Source organism: Struthio camelus, chromosome 4 (assembly GCF_040807025.1).
Source record: "Struthio camelus isolate bStrCam1 chromosome 4, bStrCam1.hap1, whole genome shotgun sequence".
NCBI lineage: Eukaryota > Metazoa > Chordata > Aves > Struthioniformes > Struthionidae > Struthio > Struthio camelus.
Genome location: NC_090945.1, coordinates 79,576,331 through 79,590,983, shown reverse-complemented (window position 1 = coordinate 79,590,983; position 14,653 = coordinate 79,576,331). Strand labels below are relative to the sequence as shown.

General features: G+C 39.0%; 1 protein-coding gene across 25 annotated transcripts in view; it reads right to left on the bottom strand.

Annotated features, from left to right (window-relative positions):
* The window catches only part of CTBP1 (C-terminal binding protein 1), a 255,605-nt gene that overhangs the window by 188,984 nt on the left and 51,968 nt on the right, over positions 1 to 14,653 (bottom strand). For all 25 annotated transcript variants that reach the window (XR_011141124.1, XR_011141123.1, XR_011141126.1 and 22 more), the window contains one exon: positions 10,314 to 10,476. Coding sequence is in view for 7 of the 25 variants with exons in the window: in XM_068943611.1 (XP_068799712.1) it covers positions 10,314 to 10,371 (58 nt within the window). In the remaining 18 variants the exon portion in view is untranslated. The remainder of the gene's footprint in view (positions 1 to 10,313; positions 10,477 to 14,653) is intronic.

Below are 14,653 nucleotides of genomic sequence, written 5' to 3'. Positions count from 1 at the left end.
TTAAGTCACGTTTACAATGGAACATATTGAGCATGTTTTATTGTTAAGAAATCAATAATCTGCATTGCCATCATAAAATGTAGAATGTGATCATATTTTTTCTGGGGGCGGGGGGGGACAGTAAATCATTATTACAGCCCTTTCAAAGTAAAACTTACACACCCATTCTTCAATCTGGTATAAAATCAAATTAATTTCAATATTAATGAACAAAGCCACTGACATTGCACAACATGTAATTAAAATTCCTACTACTTCTTTCTGAGCTCCTTCTATTCATTGCCCCACCAAATTATTAAAACAAAGCAGTTACTATGGCAACTAATTCATTCTCTGCATTATTATATTGTTTCTAAACATCACAGTCTAGTCATTCTGACTTACGTGCCCTAAATTCCAGTTTGAAATTCTAAACTTTTGTGCTGTTTGTCAGGAAAGCCTTGCACAAGCTACGCATTCATGCAGATAAGGGTAGCTGGAGCGCAGCTGCTTTTGTTTATCGCAAGAAGTAACTGCTACTAAATTATTTGAGTTTGATAAATGAGTAGCGCTTACACGCAAGTGCAGAGCAGCACTCGGGGAACGGGCACGGGAGTCTGCGGAGCGCTGCACAGACACAGGCAAACACGACCATCTGCAGGTTAGATAAATTAACAGGACAACAAAAAGTGAATGGCAGATGTTGTGGAAACTTAGTAACACCTGCCTAAGTGGTACTGGATACCCAGAAAACACATGGGTATGACTGATTCAAATATCAAGTGGAAAAAAAAAAAAAAAAGAAGCAGCAGAAAAGAACAAGAAATCCTGATAAAATTGCCTGGGAAAAAGCTTTAGTAGCGTTTAGTAAGACTATTTCTTTAAACATACACACCTTGAAAAAAAGAAACATTTATCATGTATTTAATTAATGCTTATAATTATTCTTAATTATTATTAACAGAAATCTTGGTTTATTTGTATTTGCATGTCATCATCTAGTATATGAAGAAACTTTCTGAAAAACATAGGTAAGATCAAAAGAGTCAGGAGTCTTTTCTCATCGCCTTTTGCTGTTTGTTCTACTATTGTCTATACGTTTTATTGGTTATTTCGGTGTGTCTTCAGCTAATTCACGGAACGAGAGGTTTGAAAACTCATTACAAAAGACAGTACTTTGAAGCAAAGGCATCTGAAAAAGGGAAACTGAGTAACCCTGGAAAAAAAATCACTTCTGGCTGAGGAGGGGGGGGAAAAAAACCAAGCACATGCACACTTCTACTCAAAGTTGCAAGCAATTTAAACTAAACGTAACTGCCAGAGGAAGGAAAGGAGGAAGGAACCTTCTTATTTGAGACCCTAAGCACTGAAGTTACTACAGGATAAAAAAAAACTACCGCACAGTTCTTGATCTACGGTAGTACCAATGGGCACGCTTTTACCTGCTGCAAACGCGAGGTGCTTTCAGTGACCACAGCCTTGTTTTCCTAAGGGAACCCCAGGCTCTTAGAGCCTGCTCTTACATCACAGCAGCGCTGAAATCCCCAACTGATTGTTTTCCATAAAAGAAGAAAAGACAGAGGCCACAAAAGCAGAGAAGCAATTTTTCTAAGCTGTTACCTGATGTTGAAAGAGCTAAAAGTAAAATACAGGTTTCTTGACGCCACATCTAAAGATGGGTCCCTTAGATCATAATGGTTTTTCTGAGGAGAGAAATCCCTAAGTTATTCTGGCAAAATTCCCCTGGCAAAGCCTCTGCGGAGTTCTTCATGTCTGAGGAGTAGCTTCACCCAGGCACCTTTCAAGCGCAGCACTGCCCTAAACGGAAGAAGGAAGAAGTGGCAGGTGCCTTCAGCAGCAGAAGACTGTCTCCAGTTTTATTTACTTGTTTCCAGCCGCATAATCACACACCCATATTGACTGCACTATGGGAGGGGAAAAAAAATAAAATCCTTTTTTGCATCTCAGACTGCACTTCCCTAAGGATGGGAACTGCCTCTATGAAAGCTGAACACCTCCGCTTTAATTAGATGACTATTTAAATTTTTCAGCGTGTTTACCTAGGAGCTTAATCTTTGTACAGTTCTCTCATTCAGTTTTCCAGAGCAGAGTGTAAAGCAATGTATAAATCTAGGGCTTCAAGAGCATATTCCTTGACTCCAGACAAAAATAAGTATATATTACCACCAAGTACTTAGCCTTCTAAACCTTTTGAAAGTTCTATCAGGTACTCATTTGCACTGTATAAAAGTAAAAAATATCTAGTTCAAAAGGTTTTTTTTTTTTTTTAAATTACCTGAAGATTACTCAGGAATTACATGACCTTTGAACTGTCCTATTTTCTTAGATTGGCTCATTGTTCCATTACAAAAAATCACTTCACTCGGCAGACTAAAGATCAGAGCATATTGACGCAGAAGAGGAGCCAGGGCAGAGTACAACTAGAAAATTAAAGTCAGAATGGAAATCTGCTGCCTTTGAAGCCCGCAATCTGCAGCTGAATAGCTCCTGAAATATGGATTCTGAATCTAATTGCAGGTGACAGCATCTTCTCGGTCAGGGGAAGTTAAAAAAAAAAAAAAAAAATTGCTGTGAACGCTCTGTGCATTTCCTTCAATGGCAGGTAGCTCAGCTCAACCTGAATCGCTGCACCAGGAATTTCAGAAAAAGTCATAACCAATGACGTCCGAGCGCGTAACACCTTCACCTGGCTCCTTAACTACTTGCCTGCTTCAATCTCTTTCCTAAGGGGAGGAAGAAGAAGAAAAGAAAAGGAAGAGTAGACAGGCCTTCTGAAAACCCTTAGAGTTTGCTCTCGTTTAGTTGGCATCATTGGGCTACACTGTTATGCTACGCAAAGGAATTTTCAATGATCATTTATTGGCCAAAAATCCTGCAGAAGCGTCTGATTAAGTTGCAGAAGGTGCCAAGGCTCCCTGCCCCGAAACACAGGGGTTTACAGGAGGAGCAGGCCTCTGCCGCGCTGTCCACGCGGAGCACCGCACCTCGGTCGGGAATGGAAGAGCGTCCACTCGCCCAGCTGGAGATGAACTGAAGCCTTACACAGGGCAAAGTTTTCAGCCGCAGATACACACTGTACAACTTCCTATTACTACTTTTTTGGGTTTTGTTTTGTTTTGGGGGGTTTTTTGTTTTTTTTTTTTTTTGTAAAATCAGCAACAACTACCTGCCTCTACCGAGGCTGCAGGAGAAAGAAAGGCGTTTTCAAAGAGCGAAGAAGAAAATCTCCCACAGATGTCCAGCTCCACACAAAGGAACAAGACATTTTTGGCAGGGTGAATTTTCCTGTATGGAAAAAAGATCTTTATTTTCAGATTTCAGTGTAATTAAGTACTAGATGCTGATTCAAATATATAGGATCTTAAAAAAAAAAAGACAGTCCTATAAACTTAGTTAAAAGCGTCAAGCTATATTATGTTTACTACACGTAAACAACACTGTTTTTGACACTAACAGTAAATAACTATTTTGACTTTATCACAGCAACAAGACTTAGTGCTCTGGACACATCATAGCTGAAGGTCTCCTGTCACCTGTCATAAGCTAGCAATATTTTTTATTTCAGTATATTAATGAAAGTATAAGTATACAGATAAAGCATGTAACGCTGGGCACCCTATAAACACACTCAACTTTTCTTTAAATCTTTCATAACTTAAATCAGTGGCCTAAACATTTGAGCAAAATTAAAAATGCTCATTGAGGTTTTCTCTGAAGGGTTTTTTTTTTTTTAAATGAAAAAATGCTTTTCATTAAGCAGCTACCGGTTCAGCATCATTTAGGGCAAAATGGGATTTTAAGCTGATTTTCTTTTCATACAGCTTGCATTGCCGCTAGTAATACCTTTGTAACATTGCAGCAGCTTAAGTATATGCAAATTCAAAAGCTGTTTAGGTAGCACATAACGAAGACTCAAATTACAAAATCAGGTTACAGCAGCGCTCCAAAAGAATGCCCAAAACACCCTGTCCTGTGAAACAAATACTGAATGCTAAGAATAAAATAAATATTTAAGCAGAGCCTGTGCATTAGCATTTCAGCTATTAACTGTAATGAGATAAAGGATGTTTTTGCACTGGGGGTAAAAACACCCTAAACATTCAGAAAGATAACTTTCATTCATTGCACTCAGTGATAAACTATCTTGTTACAAGGCTACTCATGGTAGCATCCTTTTCATTTTGGTATTTCAAGGTCAGCTCTTTTTAGTGTATTACTTTCGACATACTTCCTCTTCTTTGAGGACAACTTTATTACAGATTTAATATTTTACCTAACTCTCTGTATTTCGAGTTCCTAAAAATATTTTTCAAGTTCTCGCAGGTGAAACCGAAAAATAGTGCAGAGCTCTTCAAGACGACCCTTAAAGGAGGGCAGCGCAGAAACACATGCTGTGTCTGAAAATAGCTTGGGACAGTCACAGAATACTCTGCTTGGGGTATTCACGGAAAACTCTGCATGCTCAAACACCACCATTAGTTCCAGCTGAAAGATTTGGTGGCTATTCCTGCACAAGGACATTTTGCTAGCTTTCACTACCGGATTCCTAATTTAACGTGTACTGGATTGCCAAGGAGAAAAGGAATTTTGTTCAGTTCAAATTTCACATTTATTTGCTAAAAGCACTTAAGGTTGGAAAAGCACATTTCTGTGAAGGTTAATTAGTACTTTACGAAGGAGCAACTTGCACTTAGGAAACAACAAACAATGAAATATTAGGAATCTTTTAGCTCCCTCTGCTGCCCTAATCCTTCAATAAGCCCTTTTCTAAACTCTGCCAAAAGGGCACCAAACAACCAAACGCTTCATTATTCTCTCTGCAAGAAACACAAGGCATATTTAGCATGGCCAGTACTAACACCCAGTATGCACAAAGAAAACCGTACATAGTACTATGTGATTTAGGAATTGCACATTTTATTATCCAATTAATTTCCCTGCTATATGCAGCAAATAAGACAACTACCAACATATTCAAATTAAGAAAATTAACAGCTAGTTTTTTCAAACAACATCTGCAATTGCCACTTAAGTAAACAGGAGCCAGAAGTACTCCCCACCCTGAAACATTTAATCCCGATTCCTTTCATGTACAGATTAGATTATTCACTACATACCCTGCTTCAGTTAAACACCGGGAAAAGCCAAGCGTTGCCAAAATAGGCCGTCTCTCTCAGTAACGCACAGAAAACTTGCCTTAACTGCCTAATTTCATAACTGCAATGGGTCACACCACTGTTTCTGCAAATCAGGCTCCACCAGCGGTCAAGAAACAGCACCGATAACAGTTGTTGCTTGCGAAGGAGGAGCCAGAGCACTAATGCATTAAATGCCCTTGGTCCGCTTTCTCATAGGCAAGGGAAGTCGAGATCATACCCTTGAAAACAAACTATTCCTCTATCATGCACTTTTACCATCCTTCAGAGCACCTAACACTTGGTTATTTGCCAGTAATCGGACTTTCCCGAAGAAAGGCTGTCCTTCACAAGAGCAACCGATGACAGATTTTATCTGAGGTTTCATTAATATGCACTTTCTTTTCTAATTTATGATCCTGATCAACCCCTCCTCTTTGCTTAGGGAATAAAGCAGCCCTGTTAACATAGCTAAAATACATTTTTAAGTTTTCTTTGGGCAATTTTAAGAAGGAAGAGGCAACCTGCGTGTAAAGAAAAACCCTCCGATGTATGCCAATGCTTCACAAAACCGAAAAAGGCTTGCAAGGAGCATTGAGAAGCTGTAGTGTGCGCAAGGATGCCGCCTTCTTCCTCAAAGACAGAAGCAGGAAAACAGATAACCTCTGTGTGGGACCACGTAGTGTCTTTACACACTTGCTGCGCTTACGTATCCTACAGTCTTTTCCTATAAATGTCACAGAGAAATTGTTCTTTAAAGCAGTTTTTGGTTTCAAGCAATCGCCAAACTGAGTAAAATCACTCTCAGTTTTGCAGTTCCTTTTCCAGTATCGAATGGTAGTGGTTTAGTCACTAATACCTGCGTAAACAGACAAGAAAAAATGTAAGAGGAGAAATCCTTTTCCTCCTCCTCTCGGTTCCACCGGTATCTGCCAGCTCACCCCCTTCAAACAGGTCAGGAGCACAGACGGTTCCCGAAAGCTTGTAAACCAACTAGAAGCAGCGGCTGGCTGAGCGTTATATATATTATACAATGTATTTAGAGAAAATTCACTCTGCTGTGTTCATCAAACCCATTCACAGAAAATTCAGAGAAAGCGTCATTTTCTTCACGCTGCAGCCCCCTCCTATCGCCTTCCTATTTCCTCCACTAACTCCCAGCAAACTCAGCATAGCTTGCCAGGTCGGACATCCCCAAGGTAACTTCCAAGCAACGGTCAGTAAAACATACACACATTTAATTAAAGATTTCTAGAATATAAGCAAATATACAGCATTGTTTACAGTCTTGTTACAATATAAAGTAAAATAATACCTTAATTAGAGCTAACGGCTTTTATAAATGCCAAAAACATTTAGAATTTTTCAATTTACCCAGGAAACGAACACATTTTATTTTTTGCACTGTGACACTTCCAACTGTTCTGCCAAATGCATACTACTGTAATTATGCTTTGCAATCACCAGCTTCGCCGGAGAGGGGGACAAAGAACAATGTAATCAGTAACTAATTAATCTTTCACATGCCTTGATACTATTCAACATTAGAATTTGTCTCTCAAAGATATTTTATAAATTGCAAAGTAAATTTAAACATAAGCATCTCAAACTGCATCGAATCATGTCTCGGTGCAGAAGCATAATTCCCAGATACTGATGGAAATTAAAGACCAGAATTTAACATCTGGCTTTTTCAAGGCACAGTTGTCAACTTTTGTCATTTTAGTACACGTCAGTTTATAAAATAGTATAAAGGGCGATGACAAAGCACGTTTTTATACCAGCCTGTTGAGATGATGTGCACAAGAACACAGCAGGCTATTGAAATGGGCAAGAATATATACCTGAAAACAGCTTCAGGACTGAAAACAAATACTCAATTTCATATTTCAGAACCCACTGAAGGGAATCATAGGTACCTCAGAGATAAAATTACTTACTCAGCTACATTAGAAGAGAACTAATTGCTCCCACAGTAATAGAGTCGGATTTTTTTTCCCCCCATTGGGTATTAACTGAAATTTAGTAGTACTATTGCCACACTATCGTTAACGCACAAGATAACAGTAAACCCAGTGATGCCTGTTCAATTTGTTGCTTAATTTGCATGATTAGTTACTATAAGCAAGTGTGCAAATTACCTAAAGCTGCGGGAAAGCGGCTCGACTCAAAGCACATTTTTCACGCGCAGTTATCTCACTTGCGAGAGCGTTTGTGGCAATCCATTCGCTGCACAGAGAAAGCTGCGTGCAACTCCGGGCACGCGTTCACAGCCGCGAACGCTTCCTTTCGAGAACCAGGCCCACGTTCTTCCGTTTTTGGAAACCGAATTTCAACTCAGTATCATCCCCCTCTTCAAAAACATAAGGATTAATGAAATACCGTGCGTCACAACCAGCACGACACCAGCATCTCTTTACGGATATAGCAATGTAGTAACGTCTGCTCATCGCAAGTTTGTACGCTAAACAGTTGATGAGAAAAATATATAAATAACAGCAATAAGTAGTAAATTGTTGTAACCTGTTGAAGTGGAACTTGCAATAAAAAGAAAAAGTGTATTAAAAATAATTCTCTTCTGAGGAAAAAGGCTGAGAGAAGAAAGCTATGCAGGAACTGATGAACAAAAAAGTTGACAGAGACGATGCACCACCCTTTACAGCTACACATCTCACTGAATTTCCTGAGCTTTGCAAAACATTCATATTTCTAAAATATTTTATATTTAGGTTGTATTATGGAAGGTACGTATATCAGAGAACAATTCTGCATATTTAATTTCTAAATCTGAACAGGGCACTATGCAGAGAAAAGCTGTTTTAAAACAAACGACCGCCCTCGTTCTTGTCCCGCTGCATACGTTACAAAGTGGCAGGGACAGTGATTTAAGAACAGCAGCCAGAGATGTGTTTACAAACCTCAAAGAGCATTTGGGAATTTGAGCAGAGACACTCAAGACCAGAATACAGCATGACATTTCAAAAAGATAAACTGGATTTCTGTAACCATTGGGAAAAAAAAAAAAACCCTAAGTATTTTTTCGCAACCATTTTTTCACCCCCTTTCCTCTCACTGCTCAGCTTCCAGCCGGCTGCCCACCCCGCTGTCTTTCCAGCGCACCTATTTCATTAGCGCCTGCTGAATTAGGAAGCTGAGGCGGGTTTAAAACAAAAAATAAAAAAAGCTTTTTTCCCCCTGCATTATTTTTCATTTGGATCAATCCCCTGCGCTGCATGGCTGCACAAAGAGATGTGGCCACTAAGATGGCGTGAACAGCAGGGTTGGGAGAAATAAGCCAGAGAAAAGGAGCCGATTAAACAGCTTCACTAAATGGCAACATGCAGCCTGGGGGAAGCCGCTACCTTAAACAGCCACAGGGGCTAAGGGCCTGTCACCCCTGTCCCCGCTACCACTCCTTCCCGCGCTGTTACGGACTACTTTTTTCAAACTGACCAGACGATCAGTACGATAAGCTTAAAACACAGCTGAAATTCCTCAGAGTGGGCCGAGCGGATCCCCAGCTGCTCGCTGCCACCCCAAGGGCCAGCTTCCTCCAGGCTCCCTCAGCCCTGACCCTCACGGCCCGCCGGTTCAGCTCACCGACGGGGGAAAAAAAGAATTAGGAAATAACTTTGCCGTCAAGATAACATTCTGCATTTTTTTTATTGAGGGGACAGACAGATACCCTACAACGAGGGCCTAAGACCTAAACCCTGAGGGGCAGGAAGAGGGAGAGCGGGCCCATGCCTTACAACAACAGTCCACCCCTACGTCGTTTCCAGCTGACGCTCTTGCAGAGCTGCCTGCAGAGAGAGGCATCCTTTCTTCCCCATCCTCAGCAGCAAGTCCTCCCCCCGGTTTCTTGTGCAAGGATTAGTCTTCAGTGAGCTGATTCAACCAACGACTTGGCCAGCCAAGCCAGCAGCGACAGCAAGCAACGGTTGGGATCAGGCAAGCGGGGGAGTGAGGGAGCCCTTGGCCCATAACAGTGGGCTTAACCATCGAAAGCAGATGTGAAACTGTACCCTTTGATACGCTGGTGAATGCCTTGCCCTGGCGACGCCAGGGTAAACCGTGCCTGCGCCTCTCATTCCCCCTCTCTAACTCCAGGGCAGCTTTCTGTCAGCTGAACAGGGACCTGGACTGAGGAATGTACCTAAATAGAAAATAATCCAACAAAAAGGTTCATTTTTAATGCAAATCATTTTTTCGACTATCTCAGTATATGGTGACACTAACAACAGTGGCACAAATGGAGGAGAAAAAGGGGACGGAAACAAGCTGCCGGGAACTGCTTACACGACCACAATTGCTAGGAAAAAAAAAAAATCTAAAAACTAGGGCCTAGGAGCAAGTGTTTCAACTGGAGTTTACTACTTCAGTATTAGACACGATGAAAAGACCATGGGCCCAAATGCCTGTATGCTTTTTACAGTTAGATCAAAATCAATCAAGTAAAGGAGTTAACTATTGCCCTACAAATCTTGCCTTTTAAGGAGTAGTTAATATTTTAATACAACAATTCATACAGCCCTAATCATTTATGCATATTTTTTAAAAGCAGTACACCTTATCCGTCACCCTATTTTCACACCAAATCAAGAAGAAAACGAACGCAGAGCGTCAGGAATAAACAACCCTATCATTTGTGGCTCAAGATAAAACGACTCACCCAATTGATAGCAGCCCTTCCACTAGACTTCAGGCTATTTTTATTAATACTCATTAAAGTTTTGGGTTTTTCTGGTTGGGTTTTTGTTTTCTATTTCCTTCCGAGGATCAGATACAGTTCCTTAAGTCAATCTTTATGAAGTAAATAAAGCATAGAGAAAGATCTTAGAGAGCACTACGCTGGCTTTCTGACGCTTTTGTGGTTGGTATTCTATAAGAAACAGCAATTTTTTGCAACATTCGGGCAGAACGTTGTAAAATACCAAGCTGAAAGCATACTTACTTTATAATAGTACATTAGAGTTCAAGCACTAGTTGCTTTTGTTCGTCTAGATCTGTTTTCATCTAACAGCAGCATTTGTGCACAGTTAATATAATCTCAACAGGAATTACGACTCAATTAAAAATAAACATAATGACCAAAAAGAAAAGGTTCCAGTCTCCAGAAATATCATTAATCCATGAAGTTAATTAATTCAATAAAAATTATAAATTGAAGTATCTAACCTTCAAATATACGATCCAGACGCTGCCGCTTCACTTTGTGTTTGTCCATTAGAGACATAAGAGAGGAAGCTCAAAGAACGTCTCCGCACAGTTTGATGATGGACTTCGCAAGTCAGCCGCAAGTCAGAAATATCTAGTTTTTTCTCTCTAATCTTATTTTCACCTGTGAACAAAAGAATAAACAATTCAAACTTTAAAATATTGATTTTTCACTCATTCCAGAATTGATAGTCTGTTTTTAATTTAAACGAATGTGAAAATACACGAACTTCTTGAACATACTGGATAACTTGGTATTTCACAACAAACTGCCTCTGCCTCCTAAAACACGGCAAGATGCAAAGTGCACAGCACAGCTCAAAATACTCAGTATAAGAAACGTTCACAAAGGCAGCTGCTGTTTTCTGCCCATTAACTCTCAAATACTTTCCCCTCCTTTCCTTGAACATCCATCCAGGCAGGTGAGTTATTTCTGTTTACCTTGCCCAGGCACAGGGACAGGATTCCCATACAGTGCCAGATAATATAACCACCTGCAATCATATGCCATACATACGTTTGCATTATAACGCTTGCAACAGCAGAGAAAATACTCTTCCCATTCTTAACTTTTAAGCTTCCAACGATAAAGCAAATCAGAGTTTGACACGTGCAAGTTTAAGGAAGAATTCAAGGGGTAGATAACAGAGGAAACGCATCCCAGCCACAACGCAGAATGCCAACATCTATATCACCTAAATGGCATTTAAAACAGCTTTATGCATGACTAGGCAAGCTCTTTGGCAGCAAATACAACTAAGCACTTTTCAAATACTGCGTAGCTGGGCAAGACAGCGTAAGGGTATTGCAACAAGCCGCCCGCGTTTTCAGCCAAACCACTGAGAAGTGGGAAAGGGGGATGGGAAGAAAAACATGAAAAATACCTTTACACGAATCTAATCAACACGGTAGACTGTATGAAACACACATGAGCAAATAAATCAGGGAATGCTAAGTACATAGAGCCTTTAAAAAGCATAATCAGAATGCCACTTTTATTCTCCTTTAAATATCTGATAGACTTTCAGAACCAAGCTCACAAAACACTATACTACAATCACAGTGCACACGAAAACAAGGCAAACAATCAACTTCCCCGTTTCTTTTTATTACTGCCCAAAAGCTTTCAACATCAGTGGATAGCATTGGATGGTCTCACAAATGACTGAGCAGTTATCTGCTTGCTTCTTTGTAGGTTACGTAGATTCACGTACATGCAGTGATCAAGTAAAATACTTTGAATACCAAGAATCACGCATTTGCATTAAAATAGGTATCTTTACCAGCACTACTCCGTGCATTTGGATTTTTAAAAAGTCCCTTCTGTGTGTTTACTTTCATTTAAAAACACAGAAAATGTGCAGCAGTCATCAAGATTTTACTTTATTACTTTATTCATCCTCACCCTCCTGTTCTCATTCCTTCCACCTCTTTTTCTTCATCCTCAAATTCAAGATTCTTGCACAGTTTTCAGTAAAGTCTGATTCCAACTTACTGCAACATTCCACCATATATAGGAGGAAAAAATGATGAAGAAAGCCCATTTCTCCCCTTTAAACAAAGAAAAACGACGCTGCCATCTTAGAAATTTTCCATTAGATTTCCCAACACTGATTATTGTTTCAATAGACAATATTCTTCAGTAATGGATGTGGCCCTGCTTGTGTAATCATTACACTAAATCTAATAAACATTGAAAAAACCTTAAAAACCAGCAGGACCTACCCGCCTTTCTTTGACCCAACACCCCCAACCTGTATGTAGGATCAATGCTAAACTAGTGTTTATTCTCTTATCACTTCTGCTATCTGATCTAGTTCTTCAATAGTCACATGCAAGAATCTAGAGGATAAGAAACAGAAACTAGAATATACCAAACATTTAAATCGCCAGTCTCGGTTGAGGGTTTTATGGCTTATTTAACTTCCCATGTTGTAGAAACAAATATGCCTGCTGTCCTCCTTGCACTGTTTTGTTTATTCATTCAGCAAAAGATTTTTCCACTGTAGTCATTCTATGTACAAAGCTGGATGACAGCTGTAAAAAACAGACCATCTGTAACGATTGACCTACCACTGAAAGTGTCACCAGATGATTTCTATCCATCTACAGTAGCTTCAAAGAATACCATATAAATCAAGCTTTTCTTAAAAAAAACATTCTTTAAAATACTGACTCATTTGTTTTCATTCAGAGCAAGTTGTCATAAGTTTCAGAAAACGTTTCTAAGCAAAAATTAAATTAATACGTTAACATAGTTCTAATTTTAACCCGTAGGCAGTTCTATTATACTTTATGTTCTAATACAAAGAGAAGATGATGATATGGGAAGCATTTCCCAGCAAAATAAAAGCCTTATAATTATGGGAGCATTACTTACTGCAATTACTAAACTACAACATGAATAATTGTATTTGATAAATTCACTAAAAATAGAAGCACATTGCCTAATGAATTACGAATCAGAACACAAAATACCGAACAGTTATTTAAGAGTAGACTTCTGTAGTTCAATGTTTTAAGATAAAGTGAGAATCTAAATGATTTAAGGAAATACACTGCTTACTGTATGTCAAGTGCTTCCTACAAAGCCATTTGAGATATCACCAACATACAGAACCCTTTTGGCCAGCGCAATTTTTGAAATTAAAATGCAAGTTGTTGGAAGAGAACATTAAGAGTTTATTTCATTTTAATAAGTGATTCCAGTTTCAAACTTTTTTTATTTTTTTTTTTAAATAAGACATGGCTCTGGGTATTGTGACCTGCAGCATTCAGCTCTTTACTGAGCAGAGGTTTACTCTAGAAAAGACAAAATACTGATTGCTAGCTCTGCCTCATTGTTACCACCCTCCTTTACATGAAAGGCCACCTAAATAAGATGACGAAGAATAAGAAAACCAAAGAGGAAAAGAAATTCACAACATAGACTGGTAGATTATGAATACATGAGGCATAAGGTCATGAAGTGTCATCTTACCTTTGGGAACCTCAACTTTCATTTGGTTTAAGCATGTCTAATATATGCTGTTTGGTTTGAAACTACCTAAAGGTACTGAAAATTTTTTTTATTTCTACTGTCAACTTTCAAGAGGTATAAAATAAGAATATTGTAAGAAAAACTATATGTGAATTTAGATTCCACATTCTATTATCATCAGTTTTGTATGACTTCAAAAATTACAATAACATTTCCAAAGCAACCCATACCGGCTCATTCTTTGTTTCTCTCCCCTTCCCCCCTCCCAATTGTTTTAGATTATTTTAATCAATAAAATCTTTATTTCCTGTGACGTCTCACAAGTCTAGAAAGGGCCATTCTGCACAGCCCCAGGAGCAATAAGTAAATCTAATGAAAATGTTACTCTTGTTATGAATATTTAAATTATCCTAAATAATTTGGTAGCAACTCTTGATTTCAGGTAGTAAGCAGATTCCCTAGATAACGAAGGTCAAGCCTACCTAATATGTCATGGGAGAATGCTTGAAGAGCTCGGTGGCCTTGATGTTGAGTTCATGACAGCTCAGGCTGCTCACCAAGGAGAATATCATTTTAGGTCAGCTGCAGCTTTTTTTTTTTTTTTTTTTTTTTTTGCTACTATGACAACTAGTACAGGACCAGTGTTGCAATCGTATTACCACTGATGCTAAAACCACATCTCACCTGCTCACCTGAACAGGTGAAAAACAGAAAAGTTTTTTAATGAGATGTTTGAACATCCATAAACAGTGAAATGACCAGAAGGACTCCCAGGATGGACATCATCTTCATGGCTGGAAGTCAGATGTTAGCAGCAATGGAGATATTCCATGCCCCAACTGGTTGCCCCAGCTTGTCTAGGTAAAAACAAGGGAGTAAATTTGTCCAAATTCTGGAATTTTGAAATACATTTTATGAACTTCACTCTTTCTTAAGGCATGACGCAGCAGTCTTTCTGCAAATCTAACTCAATGCATTACCCATAAATAAGAATTACTCAACCTGTAAAAAATCTTGCTTAAATAAATCATTGATATTCCTTAGAACACGACTATTACTACTTACTAGACATTTCAAGAATACCAAATTAAACAAAGGATATAGAACAATCTCAAATAAGAAGAGAAAAAGAGCACAAAAAATGTTTGCATGCTTCTTCAAAACGTAGCAATATTAACACTCCTACAACAATAGAATACCCTAATCTGAAGTTTTGCAGGACAGCATTTGTTCTTAGACTTGTTTCACAATGCTATCTTTTATGCAGACACTGTGACTTCTACTGAAAATTACAGCAGTATAAAGCCATCACATCACTTAT